Source organism: Pipistrellus kuhlii, unplaced genomic scaffold, assembly GCF_014108245.1.
Source record: "Pipistrellus kuhlii isolate mPipKuh1 unplaced genomic scaffold, mPipKuh1.p scaffold_m20_p_56, whole genome shotgun sequence".
NCBI classification, from domain to species: Eukaryota; Metazoa; Chordata; class Mammalia; order Chiroptera; family Vespertilionidae; genus Pipistrellus; species Pipistrellus kuhlii.
In genome coordinates this window covers 1489287-1510309 of record NW_023425558.1, presented here as the reverse complement: position 1 = coordinate 1510309, position 21023 = coordinate 1489287, and the positions used below count along the sequence as shown (strand labels likewise).

Here is a 21023-nt window from a genome sequence, read left to right as displayed (position 1 = left end):
CGTCTCTGACCTTTGGGCAGTGTGAGCCTCTCTTCTTGGCTTACCTCAGGAGGAGGCCTCTTCTCTCACCTTTTCATGATATCTTATTGTTTTGAGGTTTCCTGGATCTTTCCCAGGTCTGAGGGAACCTGAGCATTCTGTACTGAGGAAACAGAACCGAAGGCTGACCGCAGCAGAAGTCCACTTACCTTCATGATGGTGTTCTTAGGCAGCAGTCATGCATGCATTTGGGGGTGGACGGGGGTGGGCAGGTGGGAAAGTTATTTTCACTTAATGGTTCCTAATGTGTTCAAAAGTCATGGCCTCGGGAACTAAACCAATTCTAACTTTGGATGAAGTCACTTGCTTTTGAGAGCACCATTAGACGAGGATAAGGGACTTCTGTTGACTTAATAACCCATTAACTGTATCTAAGAAGATACAGTTTGAGTAATAACAACCTAGGAATAACCATAGTCATTTAGAACTCTGTACAGGTCAAATCCAGTTACAACAAATTTCAGTAAGATATCTAAGTTCTTTATTTGTCTTCAAGTTTTCCCTACAAAGTATCAGATATTAGAGATAATAGAACTTCCTTTATGCTTAACTTCCCCTGGGGAGAAAAAGCAAAAGGATATAATGTTTTGGGGACATTTCTACCCCATTCAGTGTTTCAATGAACACTGTGGCCAGTGTTCCCACTGCTGGAATCATGGATGTGAGTTTGCCATCACCCTGGCTGCACCTTGAGCTAGCCACCTTGAACTTCATGGTGCCAGAATGTTAATTTATTCATGCTATCCTAAAAGTGTTCAAGCACCAGGATTTACTTGGTGCTTTTGGGAAAGACATAAATCAGAGATGATGTCCATATGCATAAGTACCTTGTAGGCCACGGGGAGAGGAGATCAAATCTAAGGTAACAGTGTAATCATGAGAGTATTTTAGATTAAAGCTTTCATGATACCTAATTACTCCCTCCTAAGATTGATCACATCTTACACCTAGCCATCAGCAGAGGTCTAAAAGTATTTCTAAAATATTTTCATTTTTGTAGCTCTCAGTGTAACGGGATTTAACCTGTACCACCTTTTCATCAGAGAGATGCAAATTACACAGTGTTTTATATCCCATTTGTATTTTCTGTTCTTTATACAAAATGTGCTTAACTGTATGGTAAATACATTATCGATTATATGTAAGTGCAGGTCTTTGCAGATAGCTCCATGCACATTAATATTTATTTAGTTTTATGTTCAGTAAGCTAGAACATATACTGTTTATATAAAACATGTTAAAATGTCTGTGGAAAGTTACTTCTGTGTGTGATGGATGGGATTGTTGCTTTAAATCACGGTTTTTGAATGGTGCTAGAGTAGCTGGTGTTGCTTAACGTGGCATTTTTTTTCCTGTCCACACTTTCTACCCTTGGTACAGGTATTTTTGATAAAGCTGTGGAATGGAAAGGTATGTTTTTCACGGGGTGTTCAAGAATCTTTTACCTTAACATTTTTAAAGAGCTTCCTTTATGGGCTTCCTTCTGTGTCTGGCATAAGCAGACTTTAGTTTAATTTTAACAACATATTTTTAGAGGCAATATTTGAGTATAGACTTTTGACGTGACCTTAAGTTTATGACTTGCTCCCGAGGCCCTGGCTAGCAGATAGCAGGAAGGTTTCAGGGCGCTTGGGGGGGGGGTTGCTTTGGGAAGAACTGGCCCGGGCCATGAAGAAAGAATGCAGGCAGAGTGGAAGATGGTGGTTCGCGATGTAGTTGTTGTTGCTAGAATCCTGGTTACCAGTCATTTGCAATTTCATTGCGCAGTGATGTGAAAATATCCCTTCATATGTTAATATGTGACATAAGTTAGAGACCTGATTAAATCTGCACAAACCTCTTTTTGGAGGAGGACACGTTTATATTGAGAGGAACAGGCAGAGTTAGTCTGAAAGCACCACGTTGGCAGGCTCGTCTGCACAGTTTCTGTGCCAGGTCACCTGCCTGCACAGACTTTCCCTGTGAGTTCTGTGCTTGCCACTGGCATGTGTGCCCTCCCTGTTCTTGCTGAAAGAAGGCCTTTCTCCAGGTAAAGAGCCACCTGGCTAACCAGGGCAGACTCAGCTTGACCATGTGCTATGGAAGGCCTGGTTGGAAGAGCGCCCTCTGTTGCTTTCCTCCAGCAATGAAATTGTGAAGTGGTACACCAGAGTGATGAGTCACAGCTGCTTGGTCCCACAGCACAGCCCTTTCCTGTAAAGAAACGAGCGCGCTCCGGGTGTTGGTCCCAGTGTGGACACTGGTGGTGCAGCTTAGACATCAGTGGACTGAGCCACACGCTTTAAATCGGTGATGTTTGTTACCCTGGCTGTTCTGGTGGTTGCAAAGTTAGCGCCTGCTGAGTGTTCCCCATCTCACCGGAAGTGTTTGCTTTTTCTCATCCATAGAGGTCCTGTAATAAGGAGGGATCCGAACAAGCTCAGAATGAAAATGAATTTCAAGTAAGTAATGAAATCCATTCTGCATCTGTGTGAGGTGTAACCTGTTAGCCGGCTTTGGCCACTCTGGTGGGGCAGTATCTGCAGGACCCTGGTTGTCTGTCTGTCTGTCTGTCTGTCCGAGAGGATGGGCTCTGGGTGTATGGGAGCCACCTCAGTAAGCCCGAGAGGACAGTGGCTGATCCAGTTCCTGCTGAGGTAGTGCATGTTTGTGTCTTTTGGGCGACCTGGGAGCATTTTGGGGACTAAGAGGTGGCAGTTTGAGGTGACATTGTGCATGATGTTCTGGTGGAGGCCTCCTGGATCTCACTGCTGTCGTGTTATCACTGCCCAGCCGTTTCTCCCGGGGCAGGAGGAGTGTTGTTACTTACGTAAGGTACCAGGTAGAAAGGTGTCTCCCTCAGTTACAAGCATTGAGTTAGAATGACCCCACTTTGTAAAACGTATAAATTCAAAAGAGATCGCACTAAAAAAAACCAAGATGGCGGCATAGGCGAGCAACTAATCTGCTGCCTCGCACAACAATTTCAAAACTACAACTAAAGGACAAAACGTCTGTCGCCCAGAACCACGGGAAGGCTGGCTGAGAGAAAGGAGCACAAGCGCTGAAAAGCCTAGGAACGGAGGCACGTGAATCGGGCTGGCGGGCAGCTGGGAGCGCGGCTTTTTTCAGCCAGAAGAGAAACTAGCTCCGATCGCTTTGAAATCCAACTTCTGGGGTCACGCGGGGCCCAGATGCCTATGGGGAGAAGCTGGTATGTCGGCCATCGGGTCCGAAAGTGAGGGTGACTTTTTTGCAGAGGTGCGTGCAGCAATCATCATTTACTGCACTGAAGTGTGGGGACTTGGAAACACTGAAAGGCAGAGACAGCTGATGGCAGCCACCGCTGTTTGCCACGCCCCAGCCTAGTGATGTCCTGAGGCCCCGCCCCGAACATTCTACAAACCTGCTCAAGCTCCACACAGCTGCTTTGGCATAAGAGGCGAAAATGCTGAGAAAAGGAAGGAGTTCTCAAACAAAAGAAATGGAGTTCAAAACCACAGTTATAAGGTTTTTCAAGAATTTCCTAGAGCCGAAACCGGTTTGGCTCAGTGGTAGAGCGTCGGTCTGCGGACTGAAAGGTCCTGGGTTCGATTCTGGTCGGGGGCATGTACCTTGGTTGCCGGCACATCCCTGGTGGGGGGTGTGCAAGGGGCAACTGGTCGATGTTTCTCTCATCGACATTTCTGGCTCTCTATCTCTCTCCCTTCCTCTCTGTAAAAAATCAATAAAATATATATTAAAAAAAAAAATTTCCTAGAAAAGGCCGATAAATTTAACGAGACCCTTGAGGATATGAAAAAGAAATTAAACCAACTAGAAATTAAACATACACTGGCTGAAATAAAAAATATTATACAAAGCCCCAACAGCAGACCAGAATGCAAGAATCAAGTCAAAGATTTGGAATACAAAGAGGCAAAGGACACTTTTCCGGAGAAGCAAGAAGAGAAGAAGAGAAGAGAATCCAGAAAGTTCAAGAAAGTGTAAGAAGCCTCTGGGACAACTTCAAGCGTACCAACATCAGAATTATGGGAGTGCCAGAAGAAGAGAAAGAGCAAGACAGTGAAAACCTATTTGAAGAAATAATGACTGAAAACTTCCCCCACCTGGTGAAAGAAATATAAACTTACAAGTCCAGGAAGTGCACAGAACCCCAAACAAAAGGAATCCAAAGAGGACCACACTAAGACACATCATAATTAAAATGCCAAGGGCAAAAGACAAAGAGAATCTTACAAGCAGCAAGAGAAAAAGTTAGTTACCTACAAGGGAGCATCTATACGATTATCAGCTGATTTCTCAACAGAAACTATGAAGGCCAGACAGGAGTGGCAAAAAAATATTCAAAGTGGTGAATAGCAAGAACCTACCCAGCAAAGTTATCATTCAGAATTGAAGGGCAGATAAAGAGCTTCACAGATCAGAAAAAGCTAAAGGAGTACATCACCACCAAACCACTATTTTATGAAATGCTAAAAGGTGTTCTTTAAAAAGAGGAAAAAGAAGAAAAAAGTAAAGATAAAAATTATGAACAACAAATACATATCTATCAACAAGTGAATCTAAAAGTCAAGTGAATTAAAAATCTGATGAACAGAATAAACATGAATATAATAGAATCAGGGGCATAGAATGGGAGGGGATTGATAATTCTCGGGGAAAGGAGTGTCTGTGTGGGGGGTATGGGAAGAGACTGGACAAAAATAATATACCTATGGATGAGGACGGAGTGGGGAGGTAAGGACAGAGGGTGGAGTGGAGCCCAGGTGGAGGGGAACTATGGGGGGAGGGGAAAGGAGAAACAATTGTAATAATCTGAACAATAAAGATTTATTTAAAAAATTTAAAAAAAAAGCACTGATGTCATCCTGTCTTCTCTTTGAGGCTCAGAAGTGGGGAGTCGAGCAGTTACCTCCACACTACAGGGAGGAAACAACCTGTGAGCATACTCTCCTAAGTTTGTGGATAAGGGGTGTGTGTGCACAGGTGTGCATGTACTCACAGCACACATGTACGTATGTATCTGTACACATAAATACACTGGCTCTTCTAATTACCAAGTTGTGTACTAGTTATTAAAATAATAAAGACAGGCATAAAAAGAGGGGAGATAATAAAGGAATAAAAGTGCTGCTAGTCCTTGTGTTCTGGCGGGTTGTTTACCTGCACCCTGCTCTGGGGACGCTGGTCCTGAGAGTCTAGAACTGACTGGAAGGCACCAGGTGGGAAGTGACCGACATTCTGTTTCCCCCATTCTGAGCCCTTTAGATGCAGACCTTAGTGCCTGCTGGGAGTTGAAAATGGTGGAGCACTAGGACCTCCATGATGCTAAGTCCAAAGTATTTTTTCAGTTCTATTTTGACTTCTCAGCAGCATTTAACAGGACCCTCATCTATTTTGAAATGTGTCCTTCCCTAAAGGCAGCTGGGACACAGACACAAAGTAAAACTGTCTCTCTTCTAATTTTCCTTCTCTCCTTTCTAGGCTCATGTCCTATTGCATTAACTGTAGAACGCGCCACATTTCGCTCCACTCCCTCTTCGCATGCTGCCCTCTCTCCTCAGGCCACCAATCCAAACCTTGTCTTTGTGTTTCTCCTGTACACCAGGAGTTCACACCATCTGCTACCGTTCTCTCGTTAAGTAGGAAGCAACAGGTGCCGGAGACCTTGTGACACTCATTCTAAGATTACTTGTGAGCCTTCTTACCTACCCATTTGTCTTGTGACTTAGTTTTTTCTTTTATTTTCTTCCTTTCCGGATTCTTCCCTCCACACACCATTCCCCCTTCTCCCTGCTGTGAATAAATACTGAGCTGTGGCATCACATAAGAACAAAGATGCTTGTTCACAGTGTTCAGAGCAATGCTGCAGAGGTTGGAGCATCCTCAAGTCTCTTTCTGTCTTCACCATTTCTGGCAGTGGGTTGGCTCCGCTCTGGAGGGTTCTGGACCATGTGTGTTCTTTCGCAGTCATCTCCAGAAGCCTTTGCACAATGTGCAAAAATAATTACTGAAATAATAGTGGGGTTCAAATCTATGAAATTTGAAACTTTAAACTGTAAGGGGCATTGAGATTAGAAACGTGTTTTATTCAGTGTCAACCTCAGTGACCTTTAACTTAGTCTAAACAGAGGAAACTTGACAGCAAACTTTAATTCCAACAGAACTGAGGGCACTTAGACAGGAGAAATCTTGGTCGTCGTCCTCTTTGGAAATGACGGGAATGGGCTGCAGGTCGGGTTGGGAGCTGTACAGATGGCGAAGCGCCACTGATGGCAGCCCAGCTGGTCTGGGGCCAAGGTCAGCCTCCTTGTCCTGCACTCACTTTGACTGCGTCCAGCGCGGGTGGGGCGCAGGGCTGCTGCTTCCGGGGGCCGCAGAGCCGGGCTCAGGTGCAGAGCCGGGGGATGCTCTGCGGCGTTCCGGTGCTGGGCGTGAGGCCCCGCACAGATAGGTTTGCTGTCCGGTCAGAGGAGTGAGTGAAGGCGTTCTGCAGTTAAATAGAGATGTCAGGAGTTGGTTGTCAATCATTAAGAGTTTAAAGATTGTCAGTCAAATCCTGCTTTAAATGCACAAACTTTTGATAGGTCAACCCTGTGGCCCTATTGTCATTGTCTCAGACAAAGTCCCCGGGCATGAACCACAGGCTAGAGGTGAGAGGACAGGTGCCTGCACGCTGGGTTCTGGTGAGAGCCCTCTTCCTGCTTGGCCAGATACCAGCTTCTCGCTGGGTCCTCACCGGGTGGAGGGAGAGAGAAGTAGTGAGAGTCCTCTGAGTCTGTTCTTCCAAGAACACTGATCCTCTTAGGGCTCCACCATCATGACCTCAGCGAACCCAGTCACCTTCCAAAGGCCCCACCAAAGCGAGCGCAGTGGAGTTAGTTGGAGCTGCAATTATGGGTTTAGAGGAGGAGGCAGCTTGCTTTATAGCAGTCATTTATATAAAACTTCAAACTAGTAAAGCAAGATTGGCCCCCCTCGGTGATGGTTAGATCACAGTGGTGGGGATTACACAAGGTGGCGGCGGCTAGCCTAGAACTGGGGATTACCAGCAAATCCACTTCCCCCCAAATGTACGAGTGAATTACTTTTAAATTTGACACCATATCTTTCTAAGTAGCATTTCTTTTTTCTTCTTTGTTTCCTTCTTATTAACTTTAGTTTGCATCATTGCTTAGGAGTTTTGTCTTACTTAATTTTTGTAATGTGTGATTTAAAGAACTTTTAAAAAAATCCTTTCCTAGGGATATGTGTGTTTTTGTTTGGTTTGGTTTATTTTATTGATCGTAGAGGAAGAAAATGAGAGAGACAGACAGACAGACATTGAACATCAGTGTGAGAGAGAAATGATGGAACCTGAAACGGGAGTATGTGCCCTGACCAGGAATCAGATCCATGACCCTTCAGTGTAAGGGACAATGCTCCAACTAATAGAGCAACCTAGTCAGAGCTGGTTTTCTTCTTAAAGACTCTGCCCTGCCTGGCTAGCTCAGTTGGTTAGATCACCATTCCGATATACCAAGGTTGTGGGTGCAATCCCTAGCCAGGACACATACAAAAATCAATTAATGCATCAATAAGTGGAAAATAATTGATGTTTTGATGTTTCTCTCCTCCTCCCTTCCTCTAAAATTAATAAATTAAAAAAAATTTTTTTGAAGAAGATGCTTTAACATTTCATGTAATACTGGTTTGTGGTAATGAACTAACTTCTTTAGGGTTTTCTGGTCTGGGAAACTTGTCTTTCCATTCTAAATGATAGCTTTGCTGTATAGAATAATCTTGGCTGTAACTTCCTGTCTTTCATAACATTAAGTCTTTCTTGCCAGTCCCTTGTGGCCACAATCTTTTTGTTGTGAAATCAGCTAACAGTCCTATGGGAGCTCCTTTGTAGGTAACTACTGCTTTTCTCTTGCTGCTTTTAAGATTCTCTCTGTCTTTAACCCTTTGTGTTTTAATTATGGTGTGTCTTTAGGTTTATCTTGTTTAGGACTCTGTGCTTCCTGGACTTGTATGTCCGCTTCCTTCACCAGGTTAGGAAGTTAACCGTTTTCTCCAAATATGGTTTCAGGTTCTCGCTCTTCTCCTCCTTGCACCTCCAGAATGTGAATGTCGGCAAATTGAAGTTGTCATGGGGCTCCTTTATACTATCCTTGTCTTTTTTAAATTCTTTTTCCCCCTTTGCTATTCTGATTGGGTGTTTTTTGCTTATTTCATATTCCAAGTTGCTGTTTTTATTCTCAGCTTCATCTACTCTACTGTTGATTCCCTGTAAATTATTCTTCATTTCAGTTAGTGTATCCTTCATTTCTGACTTAATTGCTCCTGGCATATCAGTGGGAGAGATTTACCCTGAGGCCGATGGCTGCCAGGATGGGCTCTGACAATTCAGCTGTGAGGGCCCACCCCACAGAACAGGACTCGCTTCAGCGGGCTGTGGCGCCCATGAGCCTGTCTCTGTGGAGGAGGTTGATGGTGCTTCAACGTGACCTGAAGCTGTCCACCTGGGCACCCAGAGCGCAGCAGCACGGCTCTTAACGAGGGGTGAAGTGGAAACTCCCGACCCCTGAGAGAACTTTCCGAGCATGCCTGCTGGCGTCCCCTCAGACACCTGTTTGAAAGGCTCTGAGAGACTCGAGCGCACCTCTGGCTAACTTCCCATGTCTTCACCCCAACAGATGGAAACTTTTAACCTGTAACTTGCTGCCTGAGAGAAGAGAACTAAGGAATAGTTTGAATTGAATCCAAAACATGGATTTTGAAGGCAAAATGATTATAGATCCACATTCATCTTTAGGACAGAATCATGTGAGCATCATAGATGTTTTGGCAAGAAGAACATTAAATGGCAGAGGAGATTGGGGATGATAGGAGAAAGTAGAAACCTCGAATGCTCCAGGCACAGGTGCTCGTGGGCCAGAAAACAGATCTCTGATCTGAATGAGTGATCGGAAGCTCACTGTAACAGCCCAGGCAGCCGGCAGGCTTTGGCCCCGCGCTTAGCACCCAGCACTGTCTGCCCTCACCAGCATGGTGGTGCTGTGACCTTGGACAAGATGCCCAGGGTGGGACTCACACAAGCTTTAAACTTAACAGGAGCAATAAAGGATTGGTAGATATTGTCCCATCTTTTGAGTCAGTGACCTTAATTAAAGTTAATTTTAAGTCTCATCTGTATAGTGCTTTGAACATGGATCTTACAAATTTCCAGATCTTTTAACCTCTTTCTTCATATTAAATATGGGTGGTGATAATGCCGATCTTAGAGTTGGTGCGGGATCTGGTGACACTGCTCGTGGGAAGCACTCTGAGCCTGGCCCGGTCAGGCCTCTGACGTCTGCGCTGTTGGTGTTCCAGGGCACTGAGGCCATGGTTCTGGAGAGCGTCATGTTCGCCATTCTCGCAGAGCGGTCGCTCGGGCCCAAGCTCTATGGCATCTTTCCGCAAGGCCGCCTGGAGCAGTTCATTCCGGTAAGACGTCTGTCTGTCTTTTTAACTTTACATTTTATGTTTAAAGTTGATTTTGAGAGAGAAACCGTTGATGCGAGAACAGGAGCATCATTTAGCGCTCTCCTGCACACCCTGCAAGGCATGTGCTCTCACTGGGACTCAGCCAGCAACCTTTCGGGACAAGGGACAACGCCCACCAATGAGCCACCCCAGCCAGGGCTGCCATCACTCCAGCAGCTCAGGAAGCTGAGTGAGCTGCTTGCCCTGTTCCTATCATAGTGTGGTCAATGTGGAGGATCCAGAGTTGGGTCGAGACAGCTTGACGGGCCGTGGTCTGAATCACAGGGCACCTGCTGCTTGTTGAAATGCGCTGGTTAGGTGCCGGCCCGGAGACTCGCCGCATTGTCAGAGCTGGTTCAGAGCAGCCTTGTCAGGAATTTCATGGCATGTTGGCATTTTACAGACACTGGAACGAGGCACAGAGTGTAAGCAGTGTGCCCTTGGCCGTGAGTACAGGAGCCAGAAAGGGAGCAGGGCCGTTTCCCTAGCTTGAGGACACTCACTCTTTACCCTGTGCCATCCCACTTTAATATATTTTCATTGATTTCAGAGAGGCAGGGAGAGGGGGAGAGAGAAACATCAGTGATGAAAGAATCATTGATCAGCTTCTTCCTGCCCACCCCACACGAGATCGAGCCCACAGCCGGCATGTGCCCTGACTGGTTCATAGATTGACATTCAACCACCGAGCCATGCCAGCCATGCCTCACTTTGGACTTTCAGAGAAATGTCTCTGGGTTTCTATGGGGAAGCAGTTCCTGTGGGAAAGACAGACAAGTCTTAGGTCACTGAGCTCCTGTGAACAGCTGTGGGAAGGCAGCCACACGCACTTGGCCTCGGGCTGCGGTAGGAAAGCTGGGGAATTCCCACTTGCTGGGCGCCTTTTTCTTGAGAGCCTTCCTACCAGTCCGCAGTGCCGGGACCCCGCTGTGAACAGTGGGACGGGACTCAGCTGACAGCACTGCTGACCGCCACACCTCCCTGTCAGAGGACTGGCGGCTCCAGCTGGTGAGGAGCTGGATGCGGTCACCCAAACCGTGAAGCCCTGGTTTCTTTGCTTGGAGGAGGGAGCATACTTTTAGTGCTGGGTCAGCAGAGGAAGGCACAAATCATGTGGGAGAAAGGCTTTCAGTTTGAAAATTTCAAAATGAATTGGGCCTTTGAAGGTGGTCTGCCCTCACTAAGAAGTGCCCTGACGCCCGGCCCATGTCGCTCAGTGGGTGAGTGTCTCCCTGTGAACCAGGAGGTCAGGGCTTGATTCTAGGTCAGGGCACAGGCCCGGGTTGCAGGCTGGATTCCAAAGAAGGGAATATTAAGAGGCAGGTTGTCAGTGATTCTCATCATTGATGTTTCTGTCGTCTTCTCCTTTCCTCTCTTTGAAAATCAGTACAAATATATTTAACAAAGAAAGAAATGCCATGGCAATTAGTGTGTCACCATCTTCGGGCACAGTGCCCATTCTTAAGGGAGTTTTGTGTGTTAGCTGAGACTTAAACACCCTCAAAACCTGGCTTCTCATCCTGAGAGTGGGTGAGCTCACTTTTTTTTTTTTTAAATATATTTTATTGGTTTTTTACAGAGAGGAAGAGAGAGGAATAGAGAGCTAGAAACATCGATGAGAGAGAATCATCGATCAGCTGCCTCTTGCACATCCCCCACTTGGGATGTGCCCGCAACCAAGGTACATGCCCCTGACCGGAATCGAACCCAGGACCTTTCAGTCTGCAGACTGACGCTCTATCCACTGAGCCACACCGGTTCCAGTTGAGCTCACACTTCTTAGGTTACCTGGATAAATGCCATTTCTAAAATCTTTCTTTGTTTCAGAGCCGACGATTAGAGACTGAAGAATTAAGTTTGCCAAATATTTCTGCAGAAATAGCTGAGAAAATGGCCACGTTTCATGGTATGAAGATGCCATTCAATAAGGAACCGAAATGGCTTTTTGGCACAATGGAAAAGTGAGTGGTCACATCACTTCTCTAACCGAGTTTTACATCGGCAGCTCCCGGGTGCCAGCGGTGATTCCTCTGTCTGCTGTGTGCAGCTGTTAGCTGGTGGGGAATGCCTCATGAATAGATCCTGCTTCCACGTCAGAATCAGTTCCCGAACCAGGAAAGACTTGCAGAAATGCCACTGAAAGGTGGATGGGCAGGAAGTGTGCTTCCAGCCACCTGGGCTGCATACCCTTCCCTGTCCCCTTCACGGAGACCCGGCGCCTCTGATGTGTGGTTACCTTGAACCGGAGCCCGGGACAAGCTGCCTGAGCAATGCTTTCTGTTCTCTCCTTTTGCAAGGTACCTGAATCAAGTGCTGAGGATTAAATTCACCGAGGGAGCCAAGGTGAAGCAGCTGCACAAATTCCTCAGTTACAACCTGCCCTTGGAGCTGGAGAACCTGAGGTCAGTGAGTGCGTCCGTTTCCTGACCCTGAAAGCAGCATCCAGACATGTCACCGGCACAGCCGTCAGTAATCGCCGGCTAAGCATTGCCTCGGGTCCTGCATTCCGTCTGTTCTGCAGGATGGCTTTATGCAGTGGGTTCACCTGGTGGGTTTTACAGGAGTGATGTCACTTGCTGTTCACTCACAGATGTTACGTGGCGGGAGTTTAGTCCTGCAGGCACGGTGGCTGGCTGTGGCAGCAGCGCACCAGGGTAGTAGTTTGTTTCTGAAACAAAACCAAAACAAGCAACCACGGGGACAGACTGGGAGAGGGAGCCCCACGCTGCGGGGAGATAGGGAAGACGCTTGACATCGCTGTCCAAACAGACGCCACATGGAGTCTTCAGAGGCCCGGGATGCAGACTCACAGCACACGTGCCCCAAGTGGGAGTATGTACACCGTTAGTACTCAGGGTGTGAGAGTCTGTTGAGCTGGGCTTTGTGATTGGTAACCAAGGCCTTCGTCAAGGCCCTTCTGTTCCATCAAGAGAGACAAAAACAAGAAAACAAAGAAAGAATGTTAGGTTGTGATAAGTATTCTCAAGGAATCGAGAGGCCAAAACAGCGATGCGCTCTGGTCAGTGGCCAGTCCGGCTCTCAGAAGAGGGACTGCAGGAGGAAATTTGAGGAGGGAAGGAGAGGGAGAGGCTGAGCACAGGCCGTCCTGGAGCCTGGCCCACGCAGGACAGTTTCCACAGTGACAGACGTCACGCAGTGGCCCGTGTTGTGTGGGGCACTGATATGGGGGAGTGGGGGGGGTGTTGAGACGGCAGGACTGTTTGCCTTGGACTTCTTAAAAGCTTGGTTCGTAACGGCAAATCCTTTCTTTTCCAGATCATTACTTGAATCCACTCCATCTCCAGTTGTATTTTGTCATAATGACTGTCAAGAAGGTAAGACTTGCCTCCATTATGTGTGTGTGTGCGTGTGCACTAAAAGATGGCCTCTAGGTGGACAGCAGGTGCCAGGTGTGCAGGAAGAGAGAGGATTTGAGGCATTAACTTATGGCACAGCCAGGCATGAAGTGTAGCATAACTATTAAAAAGGAAGAGGGAGCATTAGAAATCTTGCTTCTCAGCATGTCATGAATTTGGCTCAAATAAATTCATAAGAATTCTCAAAAGGGGGGGGGGGGAAGAGGTTGAATTTTATACAGGCCAATAGAAAACCTCCAGGATATATTGAAAGAGAAAAGCATATTTTAGGGAAACATGTAGAATATCATCCCATTTTCGTAAAAAAGACAATATATTCAGAAAAAACAGAATATTCACTTAAACTGCGAGGTGGGGTGAAGGCCTTCCGCTTCCTAAGTCTGTGCTTGTGCGGTGTGACGCCTGTCTGGACTGGCTGCAGCCTGGACCAGCAGGACAGGGCAGTCCACTGCTTCGGTCCGTCAGGGCCAGGCCCACCCAGAGCGGCCCCTTGCAGCGTGTCAGAGCCACCTCCTGTGGAACGTTAGTTCATGCCTGTACTGACTTCTGCTTTGCCCTGCCATCCACCTCTGGGCCCTTGGCCAGGCTGAGCCGTTGGTTTTAAGGTTTTAATTTTGAGAACAGTCTCTATTGAAGCAAGTCATCAGTAAGACCTCAATGTAAGCCGAAGTGCCTTTTAGTAATTGGCTGGGCGTTGCCAGCCAAGTCTGATCAAGCACCATGTAGACACATCAGCCAGTTTGTGTGGGCAGGAGGGCAGCTGCCCGTGATGGCAGCGTGTGTGTGTGTGAGAGGGGGGCGTGCGCGGTGTCCACTTCTCCTCCAGGGCCCTGGAAGCTGGTGCTGCCGATGGTGCCACCTGCGGGATCCCTGCAGAGGGAGTGCCAGCAGAGGAGCCAGGCGGGCCCATGGGAACAGAGATGCAGGACATTGTGGAGAGTGGGGAGGGGGGTTCAGAATGTAGGCCTGGGGTCAGTGTGGTGGCCCAGAATCCAGGCCAGAAGAAAGTGTCCAGGTGTTGTCCGTGGTCTTGGTTAGGAAACCCGGTGAGGCCACCCGGCGGAGCCAGGTGTGGTGTCTGGCCTCACCTCCGGTCTCCTCACCGGAGGACACAGACCCGGCTTCCCCGCGCCCCCTCGGGCCCTGGGGTGACTGCAGTTCGAGAGCGCCGTAAAGGCATCCCCTTGTGGCCATGTCCAGAGCCCAGGGAGGCCCGGCTGGCTGCTGTGGACAGACGGGGCCCTGGCCTCCCCCCGGCGCATGCTGCTCCGGCGCCACCCAGGGCTCGGCCTGCGGCCAGCATCCCTGAAGGCTCAGAGCCTCGCTCCGCTGGTCAGGCGGGCAGCTTCGGATGTGCACACATGCACGCCCGGAGTAAAAGCAGGTCATGCACACCTTTCTGCAGGTAACATCTTACTGCTAGAAGCGGGAGAGAATTCGGAAGAGCAGAAACTGATGCTCATCGACTTTGAATACAGCAGTTATAATTACAGGTAAGTAACAAGGGGAGGAATGGGAGATATCTAATGCTATCAATAAAATATGTATTTCTTAAAGAAAATAATTACAGGTAATTTGATGGTGTTTTTATTTCCGCACTATTATATAGATAGATAGATAGATAGATAGATAGATAGATTTCAGAGAGGATGGCAGAGGGAAAGGTGATGAGAGAATCATTGATCAGCTGCCTCCCACACGCCCCCTACTGGGGACTGAGCCCACAACCCAGGCATGTGCTCTTGATTGGATTCGAACCCGGGACCCTTCAGTCCCCTGAGCCACACCGGCCAGGGCACTTACATACTATTTTATTTGAATATGTGTATGAAACACTTTCAGGGGAAAGTCAGTAACTATACGGTTGTGTGTTACAGAGTTTCTTCTGGAAACAATGCTTTCTGTCCCCGGCAGATGCTGCCCGTCCTTGGCTCCTGTTAGGGGAGCAGGGCTGTGCGTAATCAGAATCCAGAATCTGGTACTTCCTTGGCTCAGAGATTATTTCCTTTCGTATGAGACTGATGGCAGGAAAATGCTCTCGAGCAGTTGCTCGGAGCGGCAGGTCCGAGGTGCTTTGTGCTTCCGTGGCCCCGGGGGCTGTCCCTGCCCCGAAGCAGGTACTCGGGGGCCTCAGGAAGGCCAGCGCGGTGCCAAGAGCTGCTCGGGACCCGGCCTCTCTGTGAACGGAGCTTGGTGGTGGGCAGTTGCCTCACCCTCTGCATTTCTGATCTCTTTTCCAGGGGCTTCGACATTGCGAACCATTTCTGTGAGTGGATGTATGATTACAACTGTGAGAAGTACCCCTTCTTCCGAGCGAACCTGGGGAAGTTCCCCACCCGGAAGCAGCAGGTGAGGCGGGGGTGCGTGGGAGCGTGAATTACCAGGCGGCCTTCTGCGTTAGCGTTGCTTACGTCACAGTTTGGAGAGATGCCTTTTTTAAACTGTGATGCTTAGGCAAGCCCTCTTGCTTTAAAAGTTTTTCCCATTAAACGTAGACACAAACTTGACGTTGGAGCTCAGCTCTGTGCCAGAGACACCAGGATTCAGGCAGAGGGAGCACAGCCCCTTTGTAGTTCTTTACATTGAGTTTTTTCTAAAAAGTGTAGCCTGTCTCCTGCTTTCTGGCTGCCCTTTGGGGGTCACTGATGTTTCCTGTTGTGTCATCGCTGCTGCCATGTTAACAGCCCTCTGTCTCGTCCTGAGGTAGGGAGTCCAGTGACTGGGGATTGCCTCCTGGGCCCCCTCTCTCTGGGCTGAGGATAAGTTGGCGTGTGGAAGCAGGCAGGGCTGGGAGCAGTGCACCACGCCCACCTCTGCCATCTTACCCAGTGGCAGCTCCACACCTGCCCTGCGCACGTCCCGCCTGCTCAGAAGCATCCACAGAGTCAGGGAGCGGACAGGGATGCAGTCACGAAGCAGGTGTGTGTTAGGACCCACCCCTGAGGGAGGCACAGTGATAGGGCGCCTTTCGGCTTTGGGCTATGGCTGAATGTAACTCCTGCCCAAAACTCTGTGGCTCTCTTCTGGCCATGTGTGTTATTTTTAAATATATGTTTATTGATTTCAGAGAGGGAAGGAGAGAGAGGAACATCAGTGATGAGAGAGAATCACTGATTGGCTGCCTCTTGCAGACTTCAGACGGGGGATCAGCCCACAACCTAGGCATGTGCCCTGATTGGGAATTGAACTGTGACCTTCTGGTTCATAGGTCGATGCTCAGCCACTGGGCCATACCCGCTGAGCTCTTTTGCTCATATTTAAGGCTGACTGAAGATCTTGAGTCTATCCAAAGTGTCAGGATGGTCTGGACCTCAAGGTCCTGCTGTATGAGAACGGCGGGAGGAAGCCGGGGGAGGACACAGCCTGGCCTCAGGCGCTCCTCCTTGCAGTCGGGGATCTGCAGGCCAAAGCGGCTCATTGCGGCGGGAGCAGAGCTGTCTGCCAGCGCTGCACAGCGTGGAAGGAAGGCAGACTCACCTGCTCTGCGACCAGGCGGTGGGAAGCATGAGTTTTGATGAGAATAAAACGATTCCAACGGAATTACTGTCTCCAGAAGTAGCCTTAGGTTCCTGTGCGGTCGGCAAGACAACATGGGCCGTTAGAGCTCTGAGGGGGCCAGTGGCTCTGCCGACAGGCGCCTCCGGTCCCCTGGGCCGCAGGGCAGGGCGGAGGCAGGGCGGGCTTCCGCCGCCTTCTCTGCCGCCCAGATGTGTGTGCTCCACCGAGCTTTGGCCAGCGCCCGTGTGCAGCCATCACTGGTCCTTACCTTTTTTTTCTTCTTTCTTTTTAGCTCCATTTTATTTCCAGTTACTTGGCTGCATTCCCACATGAGTTTGAAAACCTCAGTAATGAAGAAAAGTTCATTAGAGAAGAAGAAATGCTGGTTGAAGTCAATAGGTAATTTTTCCCTTGCTGATCTGTGAAGGTAGCTCACCTCTCTGGAGTGTGGTGGGGTGCCTCCTGGCCGAGGAGCACTGTAAGAGATCTCACCGCACATCCCTCAGACTTGTACTTTGTCGAACACAGAACACTGGCGCGTCTCGGCCCAGTATATTCAGGGTCAGCAGGTGAGGGGAACAGGGTCTGCCCTCGGGAGGGCAGTGCAGGTGGAAGACTCAGCTGGGTGGGGCTGCTGCCAGCCAGTCTGTGCACTTGCCTCTGAGGCTCATGATTGGAGGTGCCGTCTAATACACGTCTCCTAGGAGATAGTTAAATATTGCCTGTTTTCAAAGTAACTTGTACTGTCCGCCCCCCGTCCCGGACCACCTCTGCATGGTTCAGGCATTTCCACACTTCCCCGAGCACGCCACCCCCCGGTGCCACCAGCAGCATAGGCTGCCCTTCCTGGTTCTAGCCAGGTGGCAATAGAAGAGAGGTGGAGAGACCCGCACAGCAGGGTGGTACCCGGGCGGCACGTGGGGACTGCCAGGCGGACAGGCTGGTTTGGTGAGCGAGCCAGAGCAGTCCTGGGACTGGCATTGCTCACGGCACAAGACCCAAAGGCATGAGGTGAGAATTTGGACTCTAACAGGCGTGGCGCAGCCTGGGGGTGGGGGCACTGGCTCACTCTCCTTTGCTTGGTTTCACTTCTGTGAGGGAGGAGGGGGCAAGGGGTCCGGCCTCCTGGGACGGGCCGTGAGCTCCGAGGCCTGTGGTTTCTCCTCTTGCTGGTGATGTGTGCCGGTGCTGGTGCTGCGCCCGCTTACAGGGCAGCACAGCATGGAAGTAAGTGGCGCCCAGGCTTCACCGGCATGGCCGCCAAGGCCTCCATTACATGTGCCAGGGACAGGCAGTTGGCGTGTTCACACGTGTCAGAGGCTGCGGTGCTCCCTCTGTGGCCACGGGACATCAGCCCCCTGAGCTTGCCCAGGCGGCCGGAGTGGACTGAGTTAGGATGCCCCCAGCAGAAAGCCCTCCCGGGCCCTCTCGGTGCCACGTGCTTCCTCACGTGCTTCTTTCTGTGTTACAGGTTTGCCCTGGCCTCCCACTTCTTCTGGGCGCTGTGGTCCATCGTGCAGGCCAAGATCTCCTCCATCGAGTTTGGCTACATGGTATGTCTGGGAGCGCTTTTCTCCTGCTCCCGGGGAAAGGCTGCCTGTGTGAGCGCGGGGCAGTGTCCCGGCAGCACCTGAACCGGCCGGGCCAGCAGCTCCGCGTGCAGGGAGCAGAGCGGCTGTCACTGAAGCCCCTCGGCGGAGGCCCTCCCCCCGCACAGGGAAGTGCTGTGTGGGCCTCTGGTTCTGACGGGCTGCGGAGGTGCAGGCGGGAGAGGTGTAGCCCCAGCCTTGGTCTCTCATGACAGGGACACGTCTGTCACCGCTCCTTTCTGGTCTCCAGCCTCACCTTGGCTGGGAGCTGTGCTGCGTAGACAGCCTACTCATGGGCACGTTGGTGCCAAGCCAGGCTCGTTTTATTCCGACCTGAAGAGCTGTCTTGCTCACAGACACTGTCGTTACCTCCATGAGTGTGGGCGGGTGTCCGGGGCCGGGCACACACAAGTCGAGTGAGCACCTGGCTTTGGCACAGGTGCCATTTTCCTCCTGATCCGTATCAGGATGATTGCTGCTTCTCGGCAGAAGTTAGGGAACACACAGGTGCTGGGAGGCAGAGGGGAGGGGGAACATGGGTGCTGACGGGTAGAGGGGAGGGGGTGACAGGTGCTGAGGGGCGAAGAGGGCAAGTGTGGATTTCTAAAGCCAATATGGAGTCATGGCCAGTGACACGGAGACAGAGGAGACTTTTTTGCCTTGTGCTTGCGAGCACACGGGGACTTCTGCTCTGAAGGGGAGCCTCTGTTAAGTCCGTCCGTCCGTGTCGTGAACACTTGGGCGAAATGATTTGGGGAACCAGGAAAAGTCCTGTCTGGGTGGCGGGGCCAGGTGGGTACCTTAGGATGAAGGTGTGGGGGGAACACTGCCAGCAGCGGGAGAAGATGTCTCTGGAACAGGCGGCTCCCGGGCAGGATCCAAGCAGCGTTCGGGTGGGCAGGAGCCCGGGTCGAGCCTCTGTGCTTCTGTCTCCTAGGACTACGCCCAGGCGAGGTTTGACGCCTATTTCCACCAGAAGAGGAAGCTGGGGGTGTGACCACGGGAGGACTCCTGAGACTCCGTCCTGGATGCGTGGGGTGGCCGCGCCACGGGGCCTCCGCTCCGACTGCTGTCCCTGCAGCGAGAAGCTGGGCTCTGCTGCCGCACGCAGATCTGTATGATACAAAGACTGTGTTAAACTTGACAACATTTATTTCTATCTGTTTACGACTCGCTAGGCCTCTGACGAGCTCGGCAGCGGAAACAGTTGAGTAGTGCAATAGGATAGCTCAGATTCCTGTAGGCAGGCCCGCCTGCGCGGACGTGCAGCAGCCGCAGGCCCCGCCACTGCTGCTGCTTTACGGGACTGACCCCGCTGGGAGCCCTGCGCGGCTCTAGGTAACAGCGTGTAGACACCGCTCCCTCCTGAGGTGACGGGGACAGGACAGACGTGGCCTGCCAGTCTCCGGAGCTGTTCCTCCACCCTTCGGTCCGAATGGCTGAAGCGCAAGCAGCAGCATGCACGCGGCTGCGCCAGCTGCCTCTCCGTGCGATGGATGTGGCTCCTAGGACTGTAGTGCGTTCAGTTGTACGGACAGATCTCTCCCCACCTGGGGTAGCTCTGCCTCGCCCTCCTCACCGAATGTTGCTTTATTAACCCTGCCTCGAAGGGCAGTGAGGGGGTGTGCAGGCCCCTGCCTTCCACGGGACCACTCCTCCACGACGGCAGCCTGGAGCTGGCCATCTGTGACAGGGTTGTGTGCCCGGGCCCCCAGGAGGAGCAGAAACCCTGGCTGGGCTCTCGGAGGCCAGCCCTCCCTGCTCTGACACCCCGCCGTCCTCCGGGTGGGACCAGCGGCCTGTGTGTGACATGTGGGGCGTGGGTAGAGTATAGCTGTGAAATTTGTATATGTTAAATATCCTTTGGGATAAATTTTTTAAACCTGAACTCTTATTGAATTATTTCTGTGCATATAGTCCTGCTACCACAGAGATTGTACTATACAAACAATAAAAAAATAAAACTCCATCTTCAGCTGTCACTTTTTTTTTTAATATTGATTTTTTTTTACAGAGAAGAAGGGAGAGGGATAGAGTAGAAACATCTATGAGAGAGAAACAGCGATCAGCTGCCTCCTGCACACCCCCTACTGGGGAGGTGCCCGCACCCAAGGTACATGCCCTTCAACGGAATTGAACCCGGGACCCTTCAGTCTGCAGGCCGACGCTCTGTCCACTGAGCCAAAGCGCTCAGGGCCAGCTGTCACTTCTGACCGAGTCATGCACCGGCGGCCCAGTACGTGCACCGGCGCCTGCCCCTGGCATGCTGGCCGCCCGGGCACGGGACACGGCAGTGCAGCCACCGGGGCGTGGGCCAGGGCGGGGGGGGCTGCCCGCTCGTCAGCTTGTGGACATTCAAACTTAACCAGGGAAGCGTGATTTAATGTTCAAGCAATAATGATACTGAGCTACGTGAGAGCTCATTTAACACATGGCTTCCAACTCCCTGTGCCCACAGGCCAGGCCTCGTCCCCACCCCAGCCTTCCCCTGCCGCCACGCCAGGCTTGTTGCTGACTCCCGCTGAGATGCTGGGGCCAGGTCTTCCAATGACGGGCTTCTTCACATCCGGACAAACAGCCAGTGCCGTTCTAGACCCCCCTCCACATCTGGCGCCTCCCTCTTCCTACCCGCGCCTTTTCCTGACATCGGCTTCACTCGGTGTCTTCTGCTTTAGACGGCAGGATCAGGCCTGTTGCCCGTGTAGGTGACCCACGTCCCTGTGTCTCCTGACGACCTGGCCCAAGGCAGCCAGACCCACAGCCAGGCTGCCAGCCATCCATGTGCCAGCCAGCGTCTCCCTAGGCCACACCTCACAAAACCCCCACACACCAGCTCCCAGTATGTCAGGGTTCCTCTCACCACCCCACCCTGAGGCCTGCCCAGCTGCTCCCCAGGGAGGTGTAAGGCTTGGGGCCTGGGCTTAACCCTCGCAGCCAGTCCCCCACACCGGCTTTGCCTCACCAGACGGCCGTCATTGTTTCTCAGCCACATCTGCCAGGCATGTGGGATTGCCACCCTGCTCCCAAG

At 50.8% G+C, this 21023-nt stretch overlaps 1 protein-coding gene across 6 annotated transcripts in view; it reads left to right on the top strand.

Annotated features, from left to right (window-relative positions):
• The window catches only part of CHKA (choline kinase alpha), a 62776-nt gene that overhangs the window by 19102 nt on the left and 22651 nt on the right, over positions 1-21023 (top strand). Inside the window, exons 3-13 of one of the 6 annotated variants that reach the window (XM_036416490.2) lie at positions 1420-1449; positions 2427-2480; positions 9379-9492; positions 11359-11492; positions 11829-11933; positions 12808-12866; positions 14314-14401; positions 15149-15257; positions 16699-16805; positions 17878-17959; positions 18933-19116. In XM_036416490.2, coding sequence (XP_036272383.1) covers positions 1420-1449; positions 2427-2480; positions 9379-9492; positions 11359-11492; positions 11829-11933; positions 12808-12866; positions 14314-14401; positions 15149-15257; positions 16699-16805; positions 17878-17959; positions 18933-18992 — 942 coding nt within the window. In that variant the 3' untranslated portion in view covers positions 18993-19116. Of the gene's footprint in view, positions 1-1419; positions 1450-2426; positions 2481-9378; positions 9493-11358; positions 11493-11828; positions 11934-12807; positions 12867-14313; positions 14402-15148; positions 15258-16698; positions 16806-17877; positions 17960-18932; positions 19610-21023 lie in introns of those variants that run through there. The other 5 variants (XR_006740189.1, XM_036416492.2, XR_006740190.1 and 2 more) reach the window with 5 other exon arrangements.